Here is a 22665-nt window from a genome sequence, read left to right as displayed (position 1 = left end):
ACATTAATTCACACTTTGCCACTCTCCACCCAGGTCTTAACTTGGTATCAATTAGGATGCGAATACCAATGTTTTTTAATAGCTTCATATAGACTGATCATTGTTAGAACACTCCACAGGGAGTGGAGTGCATACACTTTATGTGAGCGAGCCAGAATCCAATATCTGGGATAATGATATATTTAAAAAGTAATAGAGATTTCATTCTGATATAGCATGATGAAAAGTGGAACGTTTTAAAGAAAAATTCTCAAAGAAAACTAGTGGGAATACATACATTGTACATGTAATGTCTGGTATAAATTTGACATCCTAAAAATGCATGCATGAAGATATTTTCAGAAACAAGCAAACGTCCCTCAGGGGCCAGAATCTTAAAGTGTCCCACAAAAATTATAATCTTTTGTTACATCTTGGAGAGTGCCGAGACATGTAATGCCTAAATTACTCACAAAATACTTGGGTTTGGTTTCTGAACAAATAAAAGTATTGGTAATTCATAAATCACACACACCACACAGACAAACTCCATGTACATTATCTGCCGCATACATGCATACATTGGAATAAAAGCCCCACTCGGTCATATTAAATATCAGGGAAGTACATGTAAAGAGTGATATTGCAGCATGAAACAGATCTAATCATTCCTCTTTACCCATTCTGGGGTGAAGAGTATCTTTCCGAAAATTGTTTTAATTTCATGGAATAAAGATACATGTAAACAACTTAAAGGTCAAGTCCACCCCAGAAAAATGTTGATTTGAATCAAAAAGAGAAAAATCTAACAAGCATAACGCTGAAAATTTTATCAAAATCAGATGTAAAGTATTAAGAAAGTTATGACATTTTAAAGTTGCGCTTATTTTTTCAAAACAGTTATATGCACAACTCAGTGATATGCAAATGAGTCTGTCGATGATGTTCATCACTCACTTTTTCTTGTGTTTCATTGTTTGAATTATACAATATTTCAATTTTTACACATACCACATAATGTCAAACAATGTTAATTCCACATGTTCAGGGAGGAATAAAACTCAATGTCACATGACAAGATGAAGAAATTCAGAATATTTCATATTTCATATAATAGAATACAAAAGAAAAAGTGAGTGGATGCGTCATCAGTCCCCTCATTTGCATACTGACCAGGATGTGCACACATCTCTTGTGTGAAATTAAGCGAAATTTTGAAATGTCATAATTTTACATCTGATTTTGATGGAATTTTCAGTATTATGCTTGTTGAATTTTTATCTTTTATTCACATCAACTTTTTGTTGGCGTGGACTAGTCCTTTAACAATGAAATTTTAATGCTTAAGGGTATCTCTTCAATATAAAATGTCATCCTAGACAAACATATTTTAACATAGAGCAAAACTTTCAAACAACATATTTAAGTTTTAGAGTGAAAGAAAAAATCTTTGAAATGGTACAACATCCACCTGTTTTTTTCCTACACCATTGAAAGGATAACCAACAAGTATTTCTACCTGGAATATTTTCTGAAAATATGCCAACAAAACCGAGACCATTACAACTCTAAGACCCATTAACAACCATTCTCATTTTGATGTACATGTATATCACCACAACACTTAAATACCTTTGAAGTGGGTTTCATGTAATTCAGCATCATTTTTTTTAGAACTCCAAATCCCTGCGGTTTGTAAGAACAGTATGACTTGATACGATACATGGTAAAGAAAATGATTCCAGTACTTCCCCTTTTTATCACTCTGTTCCTGTGCCTGGCATTTACTGGTACGGTATTTTCTTTCAAATCCTTTATTGTATTTTCCCTGTCTGGAAATTCAAAATGCAAAACATACCATATTTCCACTTGTGAACACAGCAAGGCAACCAGGATACTTGCAATGAAACTCAAGCTGGAAACATTCGTCATTTCATTTTCATTTACTTGCCAATACGAGTGCTATTCCATTCCATATTTGAGACACATCAAAGTGGATCTAATAAGGAAATCCTCTACTAAGAACTTACCCTCTTAATTGTCCTTGTTTGAACAGTTGATATAACTCCTTCTTCCCTATCTCCCCTGAAAAGCTTTATCCTCACATATGGATCACTACATAGGATAGGAATAAATCATAAATAATATCAGATATACTTTTGTCTTATTTTTAAATACAAATGTGGTATTTCACAGATTATAAAAAAATATATAACATGACACATGTATATTTGTACAGTTTGTTGAATATTGAACCAGAGAAGTGATCACAAAATTGTACATACATCAGATTGGAGTCTTAACCAACTTAGTTTTTTTGCCTTTGGCTTTTGACCTAAAATGTCTGAATGATCAATTAAAACATTACTCTGATATAAAAATAAAATAGTCACATTAGCTCTACAATGGGTGTACGGTGGCTGTAAATATCCGCAACGGCTGCAGGATCGATGTTGGGCGGATTCCTATTTTTACAGGCCGTAGCATTATTGCGCGGAGTTATAACATTTTTTCATTTCTTGCTGTAGAAATTAGACTAGCCGTGGCATAGAACGGTCTACAGCAGCTGTATGTCGAGCTTACAGTGGCCGTTGACTTGAATGATATTCTTCTTCCCTCTCCTCTCCCCTTCTCCTTTTGTTTTCTCTGCTTGGGAGGCATAGTGTGACACTTTTGGAACTTTCTGAAATGTCTATTGCAGAAAATCATGAGTGTGACAAACCACTCATTGTATACTCACTGCGCATTGTGGCCACCTTGCATCTGCCGCTATATTTGTAAAAAAACCTACGGCTGCTGCAGGGTCGCCTCGGCGACCGTACGTCATCATTTCAAGGACATATGTAAGCTGCGCGGCAACCCTAACAAATCTGCAGCTGACATAAGCGGTCGTGGAAATTCTCCGGTGACCGCAGAATTGCTACTTGCCATAGAAAGTTTAGAATCTACGGCGGCCGCAGCAAATGTGACTCGCGTAAGTTCATGGTATTCTTAAAGAGAAATTCCAGTAGTTGCAGTAAACACTGAACAAGGCGTAATTGTCAGTATATCATCGAGGATCTAGATCTGGTACAGTTACATTAACTGAACTTTGTGAAATCTTGAAATCTACGCTGAAAAATGTTCACACCGAAGATCCCCAACACAGATAAGCACACGTGGGACAATGTATAATTATTGCTTAGAGCGTCGGGCCCGACGCTCTACCCGAATCCTGTGCTTATTTGCTGATTTCTCAGCAATTACACAATTTCTTCCAGAATCCTTTGGCACATGTGTTTTATTTATACAGACATTTTGGTGGTCATTTCATTGGATTCTGCACGAACTAATTTTGATATCGTTACCAAAACTAGCATTTACCTTAAAACATATTAAGAAGTTTAGTAAATGTGGCTCATACGTTCACTGATGACATCATCATTAATTACCAAACTGCTGCATTTTCATACTGTACATGTAGGCTATGGTGGGTCTGAAATGGGGCATATTCATAATAGGTTTACTTTATGAAGAAAAGAGTTGAAGAGATTTATGACAGCAAATAACATTTTACTGTAAAAAGATACATGTACATGTATCCTGAACACATGTACATGATTGTATTTTCATCCTTCTGCACCAAGTTTTCTGATGTTAAACATGAAGTGTAAAATAATAAAATCTGTACTGTTATACAACAGGCTATTGAGTAGCACAATAAACCCATTGTAAAGAATCACAAATTTGAGTGTTTAATCTGATATTAAAGGGGAATCAAGCCTTGGTCATAAATGTTGTGCTGGAAAGGAGAAATATAAATAAAACAGAATGGTGAAAGTTTGAAAGAAATCGGACAAGCAATATTAAAGTTATGGCTACTTTAAAATCAAGATCCCTATTAAAGACTAGATGTAGATTTCAAATTGGCAACTGTGTAAGTAAATCATGACAAGAGGCAAGGCTAACTTTCTCATAGGCCATGTACTTAATTATCAGGGATTTGTGGCTTTCTACCAAGTACCCCTTACCCTGGGGCAGTAATATAAATATTACCAAGATAATACATCCATATTGTTTTATGTCCTCATGAAAGAAAAATATAATTTGAAGTTAAACTTTTGAAAAAAATTACATTTTACCCATTTCAAGTATGGGAGTAAATGGAAAAGTGGTCCTTGTCCTTTACATCACATATGCAGCCAATTTGAAGTCTCCATGGATATAGTGATTAACCAATTTTTATAACATTTAAAAATTAGTAACTTCCTTATTACTCGTCCGATATTGTTCAACTTTCACCTATCAACTTGTCTGATTTTTCCTTTTCCTCTAAAAACAAGTTTTTATTTGGGTTGCATTCCCAGCTAAAGCGATGAAAATACAATAAATTTGCATTTTTCTTTATAAGTGTACCAGGTACAGAAGTTGTTTTGGCTTCCAATATGGTCATAAGTCAAAGAACCAGAGATAAATTGGTGTTTCGTTCTCACAACAGTGATCCTCTCTCTTCCTCAAACCCAACCAGGCAGGACTACCAATTAGAATTCACTGAGACTTCAGAAATTATTGATCAGTCAAAGAATAGTCTCCATCTTCACAGACTTTCACCTACATGTAGTTTACTCTCATCTCTCAATTTCAGCTAGAGATGTAGTTTTGTCAAATCCATCAGGAGAAATTTTAGTTTTTTACATTTACACTGGCAAACATTGTCGATTTCTTTTTTTACCACACTCTTTGAAACATTTGGACATTTATTAAAGGTTTCATGCATGAAGATCTTTGCTTCTGAACATACATGCACATGTTGGTAGCCTATTAATGTTAGAGCAAATTAGATCATTTCTTTTTGCAGCATCAGAACGATAAAACAATCCATGTGTTTATGTAGTATGTGATGTATATATACTAAGATCTGTGAGTTCTTTTTAGAGTACATTATACACACACAGATGATTCACAAATTTAAAATACATGTAGCTTTAATATGATGAATGCTTCTCAGCACTCACCACACACACAAAAAAGATGGGTTAATACTACAAATGTAAGTTTAACTGGCATTAAATTTTCATTCCCATCCTGGACTGACTTGCAATACTTAAAATCATTTTTTACTTCATAAACCATACACATGTACCACTAACTAATCAAAAGTACTTGGATGATTCCTAGGAACGTGATGCATGATGAGAATCAATTCAAACATACCTTGCACCAAATATATCCTTCTTAGCCAGGTCTTTTCCTTCTATTACTCTCACTTTCAAGATCCGGGTAGTTCCAGGGGCCTCCCCCTGTACAACAAAGACAAACACAAAACAACATAGAGATGAGCAATGTGTCATGAAACACGCAACCAAATCAAAATCTATTATTTTTCTGCTTCAAAGAAAATGTATTGGACAAACCCCAATTTGTCCCCTACAGCGTAAATGCAACCTAATTTTATCGTCTTTGATTTTGTTCATCACAATCATCACATGTCCGGGACTACCCCATGAAAAAGGTATGCATGATAAGGTCCAAACTTCCAATTCCCTAGAACTAGAATTCTTGAGGAGTAGGCCTAATATCAAATGTTAAAATGTACCAATTTTTGTCAATAATAATAATATTAATATGTCCATTTTATAGCGCAGTTAGTATGTGCATATACTCAACTGGGCTTTGATACTTGGTATCATATTATTACCCCGGCTGTAGCTAAGCCGCCATATTAATAGGCGCTAAAGCGTTCAAGGAAAAATCCTACCGGGCACCCATTCACCTCACCTGGGTTGAGTGCAGCACAATGTGGATAATTTCTTGTCGAAGGAAATTACTCCATGGCTGGGATTTGAACTCACGACCCTGTTTCAAAGTCCGGAGACTAATCCACTGGGCCACAACGCTCCACTCAATGAAACTTATCTAATTAAAAAAAAATGTAGTCCTTACTCCTTGCCATCTTTGCCTTAAAAAAATGTAAGATTTTACAACAACTTTTACTTGGTAGCTGCTCAGAGTATCACAATTCCTTGATCTACATTATCACAATTGAGAGTTTTCCTACTTTCATTTACTGGATCTCAGTGCATGCAAAAAAAAAAAAAAAAGACCCACTAAAATTCTATTCAGAGATGCATGGCCATGGATCGTCTGTTCTGGCAATGTGTTATGGTATCCTCCAGTGGTAGATCCAGCATCCCCCAGCATTTTTGTTTAAAGGAGACAATAGAAAAGTGTATTAAAATGTTGTCCCCCCAGCTGCATCAAGGTGGAGTCCGAGAGTGAGTAACTTTTTTTGCTTGTAAAGGTTGTGGGCAGGGTAGTTGTTATGTGCTCACCCCTATCCCTACAGAGTTGAATAATATACAAATATTCATTCTTTTCTTTGAGAAAATGAAAATAAAAATAAATGCAACAGTATGAAAAGATAGGCCTTAAAGACAAAAAAAGAAAAAAGCAATAGATCTACAGAAAGAAAAAAGGAGGAGACAGAAAGAACAAATTAAAGATTAAAGATTAGTGGAAGTACATTTAATAGTTTCGGTGATCATGTTTCATTTTTAATGACAATGATTTTATATCAAGCACTAACTACTTGACTTTTAAACTACAGTACATATGTGGTAGAAATGGAAATTTTTCACATCTTGTTCTCTGTTAGTAACTAAGCTACAAGATGCATATAGAGGGCAGCATAGCAAAAAAAAATTTTTCACTAGAAAATAGATAGAAACATATTATCATGTATTTTATAAATGTGCTGAAGTGTCTAAGATTTGGACTGAAATAGGAAATAAATAACCTTTTTTTTCTAATTCCTTGATATACAATGGCTTGAAGTATTACTTAGAGTTATAAAACACAATGCTATATTAAATCATGTAATAATTTTGGTCAAATATATGATTTACAACAACCGTAAACTGGGAAGGGTCCCTACATGTAAAGAATTATGCAGTGAATTAAAAGGTCAAAACAGATCGAATATGAAAAGGCAAAAAGAAAGGATAAAATGACTCTACACCATACAAAATGGGGAAATTTTTCCCAGTTGTCAGTTTAAGTCAATTACACTCAAGTGTTTATTTACTTTTTCTTCTTCTTCTTTCTTCAAACTCTTTCTCCCACTGATCCTTACCCATATATAAAAATCAATTATCTTCCTACAAAGCTTAAAATGATTTATAGTATAGCATTGGAATAATAGTAATTCATTATTATAAAATATATCATGATGCCATTATGGGTAAAAGATAAATGAGATGGGTTTCAGTTTGGCTGCTCTCCCTTCACATTTTTGTTTTGTTTTTGTGTGTTTCATATATAAAATCTTTATTCATATTGTAGAACACTTTCTAAGTATAAACGTAGAGACTTATTTATTCATTTACTTGTTTTATATTGTCTTACAAAATATGGAGATAAAAATATATGTTTTTTTATTATGGGATAGCCTATTCACATCTTTATTAAACAAATTATAATATATATCAATTTTATTGTTTGCTCAGAACTTAGTCTTCATTTTTGGATTTTTCGTCATACAATATCGCATTATTATACAGTAAATGCAAGTGAAAATAGCTGTTTTCTTTGTCTCATTGTCTGTATCATGGGTTGTGATAATCTTTCTTCAAAAATGTTTTATCCTAATGTATAATATTTTCATTTGTTATCTTGCTGTATAGTATACTAAAATGTACATCACTTTATTTTGTATATTATATTATTACCCTCGTATGTATGAAAAATGTGATATTATCTGAATAAAGGCTAAAAAGCATTAAAAAAAAAAAAAAGGGATGTCTAATCTGACTTATGTCTACATGACAAAATATTCCATGAAAGTTTTGCAGGTGTTGAGCCTTGCACTTTTCTGTGCAGGGTGCTTGAGTGGTCTCAGCCTCAGTCTAAACTAGATCTAGGCCTAGATCTAGATAAAGTTAAACTCTAGTCTAAGCCTAACAAAAACAAATTGGATCTAGATCTAGAAGTTATGAAACTTTTGAACTTTTCCCTTTTTCACTCTAACCCTTAGACTATTGGGCAAGGATTCCAGTTTCATATGTCCCCTCCAGCCTCCACTAAATTGAAAAAAAAAATATGGAGGAGGTTTATCAAGAATTATCTAACACAGAATTTAGGAAGGAAAAGTTGGATACCCATACCAAAATATGGCTTTATTCCGTCAAAATCTCGAGTATGTTCAATCACAATAGCATCGGTTTATTTAGTCAGAAAAATAAATACCCAATAGTCTTGGAGAGAAGACTAGTCATAATATTGGTTTACTGGGCATTGTGGCATGCACCTGTATTGTAATCCAAGATATGTGGGGAAGTTACAAATTGATGCAGAGGTTCGAGCCCTGGTCAAGTCTTTTGGATGGTGACGTTAAAGGTCGGTCCCAGACGTAAATAATCATATCTGATTGATACACATCTGACAAAACTCAAACACACATACACACTGATATAAACTGTTCTGAAACCCATGGTTTTCAACAATTCCAGCTAGCTCAGTAATGCAAGACTGGAGATGCCTTCGTTCTGCAGTGAGAGGTTCGAATTCAAGTTCTAACCGGAAGAAGAAAAAGAACGAAAAAGAGAACGACAGCTAGAATTAGAAAGGGGTTTTTTGAAATTGGAGACGTATTTATTTTTAACAAGTGGATTGCCTCTGGCCGTCTCACCTGCTCATGCGATCCAACATAGCAGCAGTGCTGACTTGAAAACTACTATAACTCACACAAGATGTTCAGTGATACTTGGTTACTCTTATTTCCACGTTTTATGAATTAGACCAATACACTTTACAGAGATAGGATGGTAATTCAACAAATACCCCCAATGCGGCCAAAGTTAATTGATCTCACATGACCTTTGACCTTGATCATGTGACCTGAAACTTGCACAGGATATTCAGTGATACTTGATTACTCTTATGTCCAAGTTTCAAAAGTCAAATCAATAACCTTGCAAAGTTATGATGGTAATTCAATAGATACCCCAATTATGGCCAAAGTTCATTGTCCTTTGACCTTGGTCATGTGACATAAAATGCGCACAGGATGTTCAGTGATACCTGATTACTCTTATGTCCAAGTTTTATGAACTAGACCAACATACTTCCAAAGTTATGATGGTAATTCAACAAATACCCCCAATGCGGCTAAAGTTCATTGACATTAAATGACCTCTGACCTTGATCATGTGACCTGAAACTTGCACAGGATATTCAGTGATACTTGATTACTATTATGTTCAAGTTTCATGAATCAGTTCCAAAAACTTTTAAAGTTTTGATTGTAATTCAACAGATACCCCCGAATCAGCCAAAGTTCATTGACCCTAAATGACCTTTGACCGTGGTCATGTGACGTGAAACTCATGCAGGATGTTTGGTGATACTTAATTAACCTTATGTCCAAGTTTAATGAACTAAGTCCATATATTTTCTAAGTTATGATGACATTTCAAAAACTTAACCTCAGGTTAAGATTTTGATGTTGATTCCCCTAACATGGTCTAAGTTCATTGACCCTAAATGACCTTTGACCTTGGTCATGCGACATGAAACTTTATTAGGATGTTCAGTAATACTTGATCAACCTTATGGCTAAATTTCATGAACTAGGTCCACATACTTTCTAAGCTATGATGTCATTTTAAAAACTTAACCTTAGGTTAAGATATGATGTTGACGTGGCCGCCGTCGGAAAAGCGGCGCCTATAGTCTCATTCTGCTATGCAGGTGAAGCAAAAATTACTGGAGCCTGGCCTGGAGGGGACAGTCATAAGGTAACCCAGGGAGGTCAGGCCCGCGAAGCAGGCCGGAGCCCAGGAGTCGACCGTGCAAAACGAGGGAGACACGGGACTGGGGTAGATCGGGGTCTCAATAGTGATCTTAATAAAAAGTGGAACAGAAATTATGCACTTACAGGAATATATAGATGAAGGTCTATCATGACACACTCACACGTATTGCGAGGTAAGTATTAATTTAATAGAATGACACACAAATCCTGACATCGAGGCACAGACTGGAACCTCAAAAAAACAAAATATAGCCTCGGTCTCGATCGGCCATTTTGTTTTGAATTTTGAAAGGATAAGTATCGCGAATTTGCGATATAACTTTTTCTTTGTTTTTTTTAGGTAACTTCCAGTCCCGGGGGGGCCACTTCCATTCACGAGTGGATACCATGCGTGACCATGGGGTCTCGAAAAGCACCCTAAACACGTAATTTCTATATTCCGAAAATGCATCCCTCAACAAGTATTGGCGTGTGAAACCATACCCTTAATAGTATTGGAAACAAAAACGATACTCTTGACAAATATTCCCTGAAATGAACCCCTAAACAAGTACAGGAATATTTTATTGTTACGGGTCCTTTGGTCGTCGGCTTTAACTTATTTGGTTTAATACGACCCCACCTTCTACACCTCGCGCAAATCGGACTCTAAACATGGAGTGTTGGGGCAAAAAGAACATCAAAACCTTTTAATTTTGTTTTATCATCCCCGCAAATTCGACCGTAAACACGTAATTTTCCTAGCAAAATAGATAACCTTTTTTCATTATTTTTGTGTTTTTGACACCCTTAGCATGTTACGTGGCCTATCGTGAAAAAGACATCCTTTTTACATGTTTTTTGGTCGCGCATGGTATACATTCGTCAATATAAGTGGCCCACCCCCCCCCCCCGGGCTTCCAGTCTGTGCCTTGATGTCAGGATTGGGATTTGTGACACAATAGACCTTCATCCATATAATTGTGGTAAGTGCATATTCTGTTTCCACATCTACCCCAATCTACCACAGTGTCTCCCTCGTTTTCCACATTCGACTCCTACTCCTGGGCTCCAGCCCTTGAACTTCAAGTTGAAGTGGGCCGGAGCTCCTTGGCCTAGGTGAGTCATAAGTTAGACATAATTAATAAGGAAGTCTTTCCGACATCTGTCTAGTCTAGGCCTATTGTTTTCAAGGACATAATTCAGACTTTTAAAAAATAAATAAAGGCAAACCCTGCCAAATGAAAATCACCATACTATTACTACTATGCACATCCATGCACTGATCCAGCGACATTCCACGCAGGGCATAGATAGAACACGCATTCGTCCGTACACTAGGCCTGCCTAACGTACATTACGGTACACCAGTTTTGGCATGAACATCAGCCAGAGCGGTCGGCCGAGTTAAACCCGTGAACATGGTGAGCGGTACCAGGTACGGTGGAGGCCGGGAAGCATAATCGACGAGTACCGAAACTGGAGTCATAAAAAAATATAAATTTTACTACAAAAAGTCATATCAATCAACTTATTCAGTACATCGTGAACTCACCTGCATTTCGGGGAGACCATATATTGTTGCCATGTACAAATAGTATTTCTGATAAGTATGTTGTCAATATTTTTGACAATCTTTTCCGTTCCCACCCTCACCTTCGTCGATTCTATAAATAACTCGATGTGATGCGCCCTCAACGATCGAGCGAGAATTAACTTTTTTTTTGGGGGGGGGGGGTGATTCGGAAGTTAACCAGACAGAAAGAAATCTGTGGCATTCGTGCAGAAATAAAGAAAATTTAAAGATTAAATAATTGAAATAAAAATTATTACAGAAGCGCATGAGTAAGCCTATATCAGAGCTAGTTTTTCCTTCATTTTTTTTCAGTAGGTAAGGCTAACCCCGGGGCTAACCCGGGCGGCGTAGAACTGCACTGGATTTTGATTGCGAAATACGATGATTCATATGGACTGTAAAACTTTTGTAAATTTCCACATGTAAGAGTGACTTTATCAAATAGGACAATTGTTCAAAAAAGGTGTCTTAATGAGCCAATACTTCTTCAGATGGGATTCATACCAATATGGATCTGGTACGATACCGGATCCATATCAGCGGGCACAATCCCCCGCGCATTTTTTTCCTTTCTCTAGCCGGAAGCAGGGGCGCAGCTTGCGTGGTGAAGCACCTCTCATAAAGATCAGTGTTGAAATCATCTTGAGTTTAGGCCCTTGGTATAGGCCTATATTATCAAATTAGGACCATTTTAACAGAAAAAGACATTGAGTGGTATTTTGCCATGATTTAGTTGAACATGATAAGTCGTCAACGTATTCACCACTATTATAAAATTGTCACACTTGAATCTTGAAATAGGAAAATACAAAGATTGTTGTATTATGTAATTATGCCATAACGTGTTAATGTGTATTTTGTGTCAATGAAGTTGTATTTGGGAATTGTATTCTGGGTATGGGGTAGCCTATCTAGGCGGAGGCTGCAGTCAGTGGCGTAACAGGCGGAAGGGGCAGGGGGCAAGCTGCCGGCCCTGCGGCGGCACCGGGAAAATAAAAAAAACGGGGAAAAGAGAAAAGGGAGGGAGAAAGAATGGGAAAGGGAAAAAAGAAAGGATGAAAGGGAAAGGGAAAAATGATGAGAAAACGAATATTTTTTTAAATGGAAAAGAAAGGAAAGCGGGAAGAGGAACGGAAGAGAACATTTAAGAAAGAACAAATCAGTTCGAAACTTAAGCCTAGTATAATGCAATAGCATGATGGGAAATTAATTAAAAGATGACAAGGTGGCAAACAATAGCGGGAAACGAAGGTAAAATGGAATTAGTCAAAAGCTAAATTATTCAACAAAGAAAAGGGACAAAAAATTTGAATATAAAAATTATAAAAATATTTAAAATATAATTCCCTTTTCACAGTTTCTCATTCAGAGAAAGTGTTGTTTGTCTATAACTGAAAAAGGACGTACTTGCACTTAAAGTTTTTAATGTAGGCCTAACTTTTTTTTGCGGACTTCATTCCTTCCCTCTCACTCTATGTCAGAGGCCGCTGATTTACGGGGGTGGGTAGACCGGGGGATCAGTGTGCTGCCCCTCTATTTATCCATCCATATACCAAACACGGGGGTGATGTATGGAAAGAAAACGTTTCTCTCGTATTACATTTACCGGTGGCCAGTCAAAGAACTAGCTTTGCTGTATTACAAACATTGATTACTAAAAATATTGTGATTTTGAGAACACCATAAAGGGGGAAAAGGCAGAGGAGACAGAAATAATTCTTTCCACGCAAAAAACTCTTCCTGTTATCAAATTACAAGAGATTAAAGAGGAGTCACATTCTCAACTCATAATATGCAATGCCTATTAATAACTCTTTGCAAAACAGTGGTGAAGATGAATTTCTTCTTGCACATATAGCCTTGAAGTTTTATGAATCTTCATTTTTTTTGTGGTATAGATACATTTCATCAAAATCCAACGCTTTCATATGGTTATAATTTTAAAAGATAAGAACATTTTATTTATTGGAATGGGTCTATGATGATTTTGTGTTCGCAAAAAGCCTGATGCAAGTTCGCACCATGAAAACATTGGTCTAGCGCCATCTACAGGTTTAACGATCCCATCATGCACTTTTCTGAGACTGAGTGACATCCGGTTTAAGTCATGGAGGCTATCCATCAAGCGAAAAATCTTCTTCGACAAGAGCTAAAGAAGAGACTGAAAGCTCTTTCTGAGCCAGAGAAGGTCAGGCAGTCTCTTTACATAACACAAAAGGTTAGTGAAGCGATAAAACATGTTCAATTCTGTAGGGAAAAGACAAATATTTTACCTGAGATTGTACTAGCAGACGACGCATTTATTATCGGTCCCAGATGCTGCAATTCATGTCGTGTCTATGCTATGACTATGCCATTCACATGTTATATTGACTATTGTAGGTTCGTCCTGTCCTTTCTAAGCATCATATGAATGTAGAAATGTGATCGACAATTGGGCAGTAGTGCAATTTGCACCCGGCGATGATATCACTGATAAAAGTGATAACAAACTAATAAATTTCACCTCTCAATAGGAATAACGCATTCTGTGGAGTTTACTTAGCGAGTATGCAGTGCACGAGAGGTTTCTTTGAGCATGTAGAAGAAACCTCAAGTGCACTCCATATCGCTGAACAATGACGGGAAAATGCGTTATTCCTTTTATAAGATGGCTAAGTAATTTCGAACGCAATTAAGCACCTTATATGAGAAAGAAATAATGAAATAGATCTAAATCAAATTTGGGTGCATGCGCCTGAACCGTGGGTTAGACAATTTGGGTGCGCGAAAATCCCATGGGTGTGCAGGGATACTTTTCACGAATGATTACGTGGTACGCTTTGACCAATCAGCAAGCTGCATATTATTTAGCCATCTTATAATTCATGTTAATTTTTGTCTGAATTTATTCTCCAACGTGCAACGACTCTTCAGGAGGCTCCTGGAGAGCTATAGAGTTATATCATAACCTTGTTCATAGAATGAGTGCCTGGAGAGTAAAAATTATTTACTAACGTAGGCTTACTCTCCACGGAGCCAGGGATTGCGTCCCATTCATGTGTGTGTGCCACGAAAAAACAAGAACTATCGCCCCCGATTTCTACTTTCTTCTAAAACTTAAGATCTATTGAATCGAAATAAATGAATCTAGCCCTAAATTATGTAAATTTCGTACATCTTTATTCCTGACATTTCTATGATATTTCATTTTTAAACAAGAATTCATTAAAAAAACAAGAAAATATTATGAAAAGACGGGGAAACTTGCTTGATGTTTACGCCGCCATCTTGCTTCTTATTGTTCTTCGCCAACGATAGCGTCTGTAGATCTCCGAGATCAGCTGAGGAAGAAGAAGAAGAAGAAGAAGGAATTTGGAACTGAATACAGAGAATGACTTTGTTCAGTATATTCCCTAAGTATCCTAAGTAGTAGTAAGAAGGAGCCATTCCTGATCGATGCTCCATGTAACTGAAATTTCATTGCCTTATGCAAAAGTTCACTAAGTTTTGTGCCAACAATTTTTTGCCTAGACCTTATGTTGATCTAGGTGATATGCTAAGGTCTTCATTTTTTTTTTACCAAACTTGATATTATGCCTGCCCCAGCTGCCATTAAATCTACCAGCAGACCAAGACTTGACACCATGTCAGAAACATGAAAACACTGCATATTGAATGTTCTGGACTCCCAAAGAAAGATTCAATGATCACTTCACATTTAAAATTTGGAATGTTAGATGATAATCAAGTATGATTTACTATTTCCCCATTTACCCAAGCCCTTGTCTCAGTAGACATGAATTTCTATGTCGCCAGTGTTTTCCTCAAATTCAAGGCAGCACTGTGCATGACTACTCCTCAGAATGTATTGAGGAGTTTCGATTGGATGAAGCACTACTCATACTAGAAGAAGAATCATCTCTGAATAAATGAATGACATTCTTTAAAGCAATTCCCCACCACACTAGATACATTAGATTACATACTTTACCTGATATCTTAGTACAACTTTTCATGATATTTTCCCTATGTTATAAAATGAGAGCAAAACACTGCAGGGACATATTTTTGAGTGATTTCAGCCGCAATAGGGAGAATGAATTATACAGAAAAAAATTCGAAAGTGGGCCTTTTGTGGAACGACCAAGCTTCTAATGGGGCACTTTGGCATGTAAAAAAAATCAATTTGAAGGATTTTGTGCACTTTTTGGTGAATTTTGTGAAAAGTCTAAGTTAAATATGTAATATTTAAAATCCCCTCTTCTATAGGCCATGAACTCACCATCATAGTGAATATACTAGTATACTACATAGGGTCTGTATAATCTAGCTGAGCTCATTTCCTTTTAATCACTCTGATGATTGACCATAGACGAAAGGATTATTTACCTGCGAGAATTCATTGTAATCTAACCTTAGTTTTGTTGACATATCTTACACATTATGTTCTTCGATGCAGCTAATGTCACACCCTGCCTACCAGAAAAGCCAGCGGATATCAGTCTACCTGGCCATGAAGAAAGAAGAAGTGGACACGACTGGTATCCTTCAGAACATGTTCACCCAGAATAAATCCTGCTACATTCCTCAGTACATTGGTCCCAAGATGAATATGCTGAGGATGACCTCTATGGAGGATTATGAAGCTCTGCCAGAAACAAAATGGAAGATCAAGCAGCCGGCTGATGATGATGAGAGGGAAGATGCTCTAAAAACAGGTTGGTTCATCTCTTTTTAAAACAAATTAAGAACCTTCCTGCATTTGTTTTGATCAAAATATGAATTCCTTACCCTCAGAAAAAAATCATAATTTCACATAGCATTTTGTTCCTGTGAAAATTGATATAATAATAATCAAAATAATATGAACATATGTAATGCGCTGATATCCATCATAAAAAGATGCACATGGCGCAATAAAGAAAAGAAAAGAAGGAAGATAGAAAACCTACTAAAAAGGGGGGGGGGGGGATACGATTACCTAAAAGCTTGTGTGAATAACCAAGTTTTCAGAAAACTTTTGAAAGTGGAGAGACAAGAAACATTGCGGAAGTTTGGAAGTTTATGATTATTGTCTGCCTGTCCTATGGTATTGTTTTATCTCTAATTCCTGATTTTACATACAGGACAGGATTGGGAAGAGAAACTGATATCCTTTGAATTATGTGTTGCCATATTCTTTATTAAAGTCTGTCTTTAGAACATGTTATGAAGTTCTGGAATTTTCCATTAGGATATATCCCTTGATCTCTGTTTTAGAGGCTTCCAGGATTGGCAAGTGAATGTCTGTCCAAACACATATCTGATATTATCATTTTGAAGATTTCAGGATCTCGCCATTTCTTTATAATTTGATTATTAATTTCACTAAAAAATATGCATCATTTTTGTGGCTTGTATCATCCACCAGATCATTGGTAAAGTGATTTTTAGTTTTATAGTATTTTGGCTAAATAAATATAATGTTGAATAGCCTCAAGATCTTGTATGGATGGTGAAACCTTATTTTCATAGTTATAGAATGTTAATAATAATAATTCCTGTCTTCCATTCCTAAGAAAGTGTTAACTACATTAACTTTACATCCAATGAATAGCCTTCTATATTGAAATCTTTGATTAATTTCATTCTTCTTTTTAGGAGGTCTGGATTTGATTATTGTCCCTGGCCTTGGATTCAGCAAAGAGGGTCATCGTCTTGGGAGAGGAAAGGGATACTATGACATCTACCAGAAGCGATGTTTGGAGGAATCTGGAATCAAACCGGTTACAATTGCCTTGGCTTTCAAGGAACAGATTTGCGAGAGTATACCTGTCACAGACAATGATGTCACAATAGACTACGTGCTCTATGGAGACATGGATGACTGATCAAGCTTTGGAGAGAGCAAAGGTACACTCTTAAAACTCAACAGTATTTTGATTAGAAAATTGAAAGATCGATGGGGTTGCTCAGGATTTGAAGAAAGAAGAACATGATAAAGTTTTTCTTTTTTTTTTATCTCTTTCTGTCATGTTGCTGAATGCTAAAATTGAATGATTGGTATGGATTCAAAATAAGCAGGGATGTAGTCAAGGACAGATTTTGCCGGCCTTTGCGTTGGCCTCGGCCTAAGTCTTGTGTATACAATGTCTATGGGGAAAAGGTTTTCTCCAGCCGCATCATGACCCGAAAGTACCGGCCTTGACTACTTCCGTGCAAACAAGCACCAAATTATTCCAGTATTGGTAATCAAAGGAATAATGTGGTTCCATGCAATATATATTTTTATCAGATTTTGAAATTTTGATATTTGATTGACTATTTCTAAAAGCTCACCCATGATTTTTTTTTAGTCAATACCATTCTTGCCTCCAAGCAGATTATCATTGTTATTATCAAGATCATTTCAGTACTAGGGGAGTAATTTCTACTTGATTTGACTTATTATTCTTTGCTTGGAATATAAGAAGCTAAAATCATGTAAAACTTATTCTAATTGATTGCCTGTTAGGGTTGGGTAGTTCCTGTACAATTAGCATAATTCAAGTGATTCTGCATGGCACAATTGGGTGAAAAATCATCTTCTGTTTTTGATAAGTTGAGAATAATATGAACATGTCTACAATCATTTCATTGTGTTGATTCAATTTTTGCTTCTCTTTGAAGTTTAATTTTTTTAGAAAAGTAATGAAGTGCATGTTTTGTCACATCATTAAATTACAGCAATAAAGTATGAGTAAATATGATGATGCCATATTAAAAAGGGTTTTGTTTATTAAGGTATGCATAAACCTTTTTTTGTGATGCTTTTAAAATTCAGACCAGTTCAGCAATAATCATACTTCCGAGTCATCACTGGCCATATATGTGCATTATAAATTGAAAATAGACAAATACCGTAAATGATTACATTTGATCTATTCATTTTTTTCTTTAAATCTTCTGTAATGATCTTGTATCAAGATAATAACATTGATATAGGGACAAGATTCCATTTACAAACTAAAGAGATACTTTTAAAAGGGGGAAATGTATTTCTTATTTTTTAAAACATTTTCCCCCTTCCTCAGTCATATTTTTGAGTATTAACATTTTCCTATTCAGAGTAATTGTTTACTCTGAGTAGAAGAAAAAGTGCAGTATTTGCAACAATATTTTTTGGGGGCAAATTTGATCCCTGCAGAGTCAAGTTTTCTTGATTTAGTAATTATAAAAATTATTTTAATAAAATTATCAGTAATAAATTTAATTGTCTTACCTACTCTTCTGTTCTTATGTGATATTATTAAATCATATTCACTGTACATCATCCAATTATTGTACATTTTTCAGTAAATGATACTTGGAGTTTTAAGATAAAGAATAGATCTTCGCATTTTTGCTGGCCAAGGAATTTAATTCAAGCATATTTAAATTCAATTCTAAGAATTACACTTACCAAGTTCATTTAAGCCCAAATTCTCGCATTGATCAACACTGTGATGTCATGTACTTGATGCAATGCCAATACCGTCTCTCATTGTATTAATATAATTTTATCTGGCTCATATCAAGGCCTATAAGATTTATTTGTATGAGCTGTCAGCTTTAGTTTATAATTACAAATGATCGACCTCATATCTATTAACTTGGTAGCCTTTGGTTTTTTTTTTTTGGCTTGTATGAGTTAGCTGAGAGGAAGTCTTATGTGTAAAATGCAATACATGGATCTGATGTTAACTTAAAGGGAAATGAAACTTTTGGAGCAAGTTGGCTTGTGTCAAATCAGAAAAATCAAAGAATAAGAACAAAGAAAGTTTGAGAAAAATCGGACAAATAATGAGAAAGTTATGAGCATTTGAAATTGATCTTCCCATTGGCAATGTGACAAGGATGTGTGATGTCACATGTGAATAAATTTCCCTTTGATCGACTGTAAAATACCCGCAAAATGTATCTTTTTGCTTTTTCTTAATGTGATACAAACTCTTCATCCATGATGTAATTTTAAACATCTGTATTTCATGTTCTCCAATAGAAAGAACACATGATCTACTGATAGATGTGATAAAAGATGCAGTTTAAGTGAAATGTATACTAAAGTAATGGGGAGAGTTGTTCACAAGTGACATCACACATCTTTGTCACACTGCCAATAGGAGGATTTCCATAGCATTAGTGATCGCAATATTCAAATGCTCATAACTTTCATTAACTTTCATTAACTTTCTCATTATTTGTCTGATTTTTATCAAACTTTTGTAGATCTGTTTCTTTGATTTTTCTGTTTTCACACAAGCTGTCATGTTCAAACCGTTTCATTCTCCTTTAATAAAAGGACAAGTCCACCCCAACAAAACTTGATTTGAATAAAAAGAGAAAAATTCAATTAGCATAACACTGAAAATTTCATCAAAATCTGATGTAAAATAAGAAATCCATGGCATTTTAAAGTTTCACTTATTTTCAACAAAGTAGTTATTTGAACGAGCCAGTTACATCCAAATGAGAGAGTTGATGACATCACTCACTCACTATTTCTTTTGTAATTCATTATATGAAATATTTTTATTTTCTCGTCATTGTCATGTGAAATGAAGTTTCATTCCTCCCTGAACGAATGGAATTCCATTATTTTAACATTTTGTGCTTCAGGCAAGGTCCTAATCGTCAAATTCGTAAAAAGTTGAATATTGTATAATTCAAACAATAAAAAACAAAAGAAATAGTGACATCATCGACTCTCTCATTTGGATGTAACTGGCTCGTTCAAATAACTATTTTGTTGAAAATAAGCGAAACTTTGAAATGTCATAACTTTCTTATTTTACATCCGATTTTGATGAAATTTTCAGCATTGTGCTTGTCTGATTTTTCTCTATTGATTCAAATCAACATTTTTTCTGACCTTTGGCACAAATTAGTGCTTGATTGTAGGGTTGATTTGCTCGAATTCGTCTGCAATCAACCATTTGAATAAGTGATGTGATCAATAACCAAATTTTGTCAATTTAAGCTAATAGTTACAAAATGAAAAAAGTTTGTGTTTAATATTTTCTGTGTTTTCATTCAACAATTGTCCCTTGTGATCAAGTTGAAGCTTTATTGTCCATCAAAGTTCACATTCTTTTTTCTGTTCAGTTGAAAATAAGGTTCTTTGTTCGATTTGAATCCACAATTAGTTGTCATTTTTTTTGGTACTTTATCTCATGTGAGATATTACCTAACTGAATTTACCTACTGTATGGATAAAACTTTGTATTAGTTGCATATGAAGATGAATCTTTAAGCTTGGAAACTGATAAAAGATAATTATGATAACTATAAGATACATTTTCTTTATAAGGTAGTTCTATACAGTTTATTTTTTACACAATGTATATTTTCTTTGATATTGCATTCACTTGAAAATATTAATTTTTCTCTAAATGTATAAAAAAAATGTACATTAAAAGACAAATGGTGAACTTCATCTTTATGGTAACCAGCAGTCTAGATGTATCATCGTCAATATCAAGTAACTTCCATATGAATATTAAATGATTTTATCTACCACATTACTCAAATAACTTTGTATTACATAATAACAGTAAGGTATGGATTGGAGAAAACAAAGAGAATATTGAAAAATGGAAAGCTAAAAGGATAGAGAGAAAGAAAGAGACATGAGAAAGAGAGAAGGGGAGAGAGAGAGGGGAAATAGAGGGAGAGAGAGAGGGAAATAGAGGGAGAGAGTAAGAGAGAAGATGGGTGGGAGGGAGAGAGAGAAAAAAGAAAAGAGTAAATTAAAGACATGGTACAAAATCAACTTGAAAAGGCACTATTAAATTTTTGAAAATAAGTGAAAGACAACAGTATTTTCATAGTAACAATGGCACATTGCATTTTTTAAATAAAAAATAACCCCAGCAAATTAATGACTTATAACAAAGTAAAATCCCAGTTGAAAGTTTCTTTTCTAATATTCTATAACGTTTTACAATTTACTATTAAAAGTCTCTTGAGTTATTCAATTATTATTGCCACATTAAATAATTACATAACTCGACTGTTAAGAAAGCAGCATTAATGTCTTTCTTGGTAATCTTTGAGAATGATTATAAATATGTTAGATAACTAAAATTATTAAAGTCATGTCAATGGTTTGTATTTTAAGAAGGCAGAAATAATCACTTGTTTTTGAGGATTATATAAATATTTTCAAATCAATTAAGAATTGCCGCCCTCTTAATACAAACAATTGAAAAACACTTATTTTGCTAAAAATGTTAAAAGAAACCGGGCAACGTACAAGAAAGTTATAGCCATTTCAGAAATGGGATTTCTCGTACTTTTGAAGTGTTAAATTGACACTTAGGTAAGAAGATTAATGGTAGGGACAACTCCATTTTTTCATGTAGTTTAATTATAATTTATCATTGGAAATTTCTGGTTTGCTACTTCGTGCCCCCGATGGTAATCTAAATACATATAGAGAATATTACTAGTACTATATATCTTTATCAAAGAAAATAGCAAAATGTTCAAAGCTTCTTTTTTCTTTAATGAAAATGTCTTTTTTATTGATTGTTGCAAATGGAGGAGCTGTCCTTCACCTACATAACAGTGACATCATTTGTACGGATGGTCAATTGGAAATCGCAATAGCTTACAGAGTCTTGTGCTTGTCGACTTCTCACAACCTTTCAAAAGATATGAATATATCTGAATCGACCTCCTAGATATATAACAAAACATATATTTTCATAACATAATACATCTTTACTCATATCTTATTGCATATGCTAGACCTATATTTATACAGTCATTCGAGGGATGATGAGAATAATGATTTTTATTTGCAAAGAATATATCGCTTACTTTTCTATACATGCGAAGGTATTTTGTTAAGATTGTTTTAAAATACAAAGAAAATTGTATGCCTTTTCATGATCTTTTACTCATTATTTTGATGAAATAAATGATTTCAATTTGAAAGATGAAAAAAGTTGTACATCTAAAATATTGTCATTCATATAACACAGTGATATGCCTTAAATCAATAAGAAATATGCAAAACACAAAATAAATCCAGGAAATGTTGTAGAAGTCCAGGCATATGTGATAAGATGTACAGTCAACTGTAAAAACAACAATGTATTGAATTATATATCCTGTTTCTCTTTAAAAAAATCAACCACATTTTTGGAAACAGTTACTACCGTCTTTCTATTTATACACATTAGGGCATATATGAGCTTTTATTTTTTTTTGTAAAAATTGTTAGGTTGACTCCAAAGTCTTTGGCATAACCACTGTCTTTTTTTCGACTACCAGTATTAATATTTTCTACAAAATGCACCTCTTTAAAAAAAAAAGACATGGAAGTTAACTCGACAATAAGTTTAGATTGTACCTA

The 22665-nt window shown here is 34.8% G+C and overlaps 2 protein-coding genes across 3 annotated transcripts in view; one reads left to right on the top strand and one right to left on the bottom strand.

Annotated features, from left to right (window-relative positions):
* The window catches only part of LOC121415510 (E3 ubiquitin-protein ligase NEDD4-like), a 49490-nt gene extending 38052 nt beyond the window's left edge, over positions 1 to 11438 (bottom strand). For both annotated transcript variants that reach the window (XM_041608723.1, XM_041608724.1), the window contains exons 1-3: positions 11304 to 11438; positions 5173 to 5258; positions 2010 to 2094 (exon numbers count right to left, since the gene is read on the bottom strand). In XM_041608723.1, the coding sequence (XP_041464657.1) occupies positions 2010 to 2094; positions 5173 to 5258; positions 11304 to 11336 (204 nt within the window). In that variant the 5' untranslated portion in view covers positions 11337 to 11438. The remainder of the gene's footprint in view (positions 1 to 2009; positions 2095 to 5172; positions 5259 to 11303) is intronic.
* A 1946-nt stretch (positions 11439 to 13384) lies between these two features.
* LOC121415509 (5-formyltetrahydrofolate cyclo-ligase-like) lies at positions 13385 to 17293 on the top strand. The gene is made up of 3 exons (XM_041608722.1): positions 13385 to 13542; positions 15766 to 16024; positions 16947 to 17293. Exons 1-3 carry the CDS (start codon positions 13432 to 13434, stop codon positions 17174 to 17176), a joined length of 600 nt encoding a protein of 199 aa, XP_041464656.1. The 5' UTR covers positions 13385 to 13431; the 3' UTR covers positions 17177 to 17293.
* Positions 17294 to 22665: the final 5372 nt, after the last annotated feature.

This window comes from Lytechinus variegatus, chromosome 5 (genome assembly GCF_018143015.1).
Source record: "Lytechinus variegatus isolate NC3 chromosome 5, Lvar_3.0, whole genome shotgun sequence".
Classification (NCBI taxonomy): domain Eukaryota; kingdom Metazoa; phylum Echinodermata; class Echinoidea; order Temnopleuroida; family Toxopneustidae; genus Lytechinus; species Lytechinus variegatus.
This window is presented reverse-complemented; position numbering and strand designations above follow the sequence as displayed.

Coding starts and splice junctions, on each gene's coding strand:
- LOC121415509 (XM_041608722.1), top strand. CDS start 13,432: ATGGAGGCTATCCATCAAGCGAAAAATCTTCTTCGACAAGAGCTAAAG. Junction 13,543..15,765: donor CTCTTTACATAACACAAAAG/GTTAGTGAAGCG, acceptor TCTTCGATGCAG/CTAATGTCACACCCTGCCTA. Junction 16,025..16,946: donor GGAAGATGCTCTAAAAACAG/GTTGGTTCATCT, acceptor TCTTCTTTTTAG/GAGGTCTGGATTTGATTATT.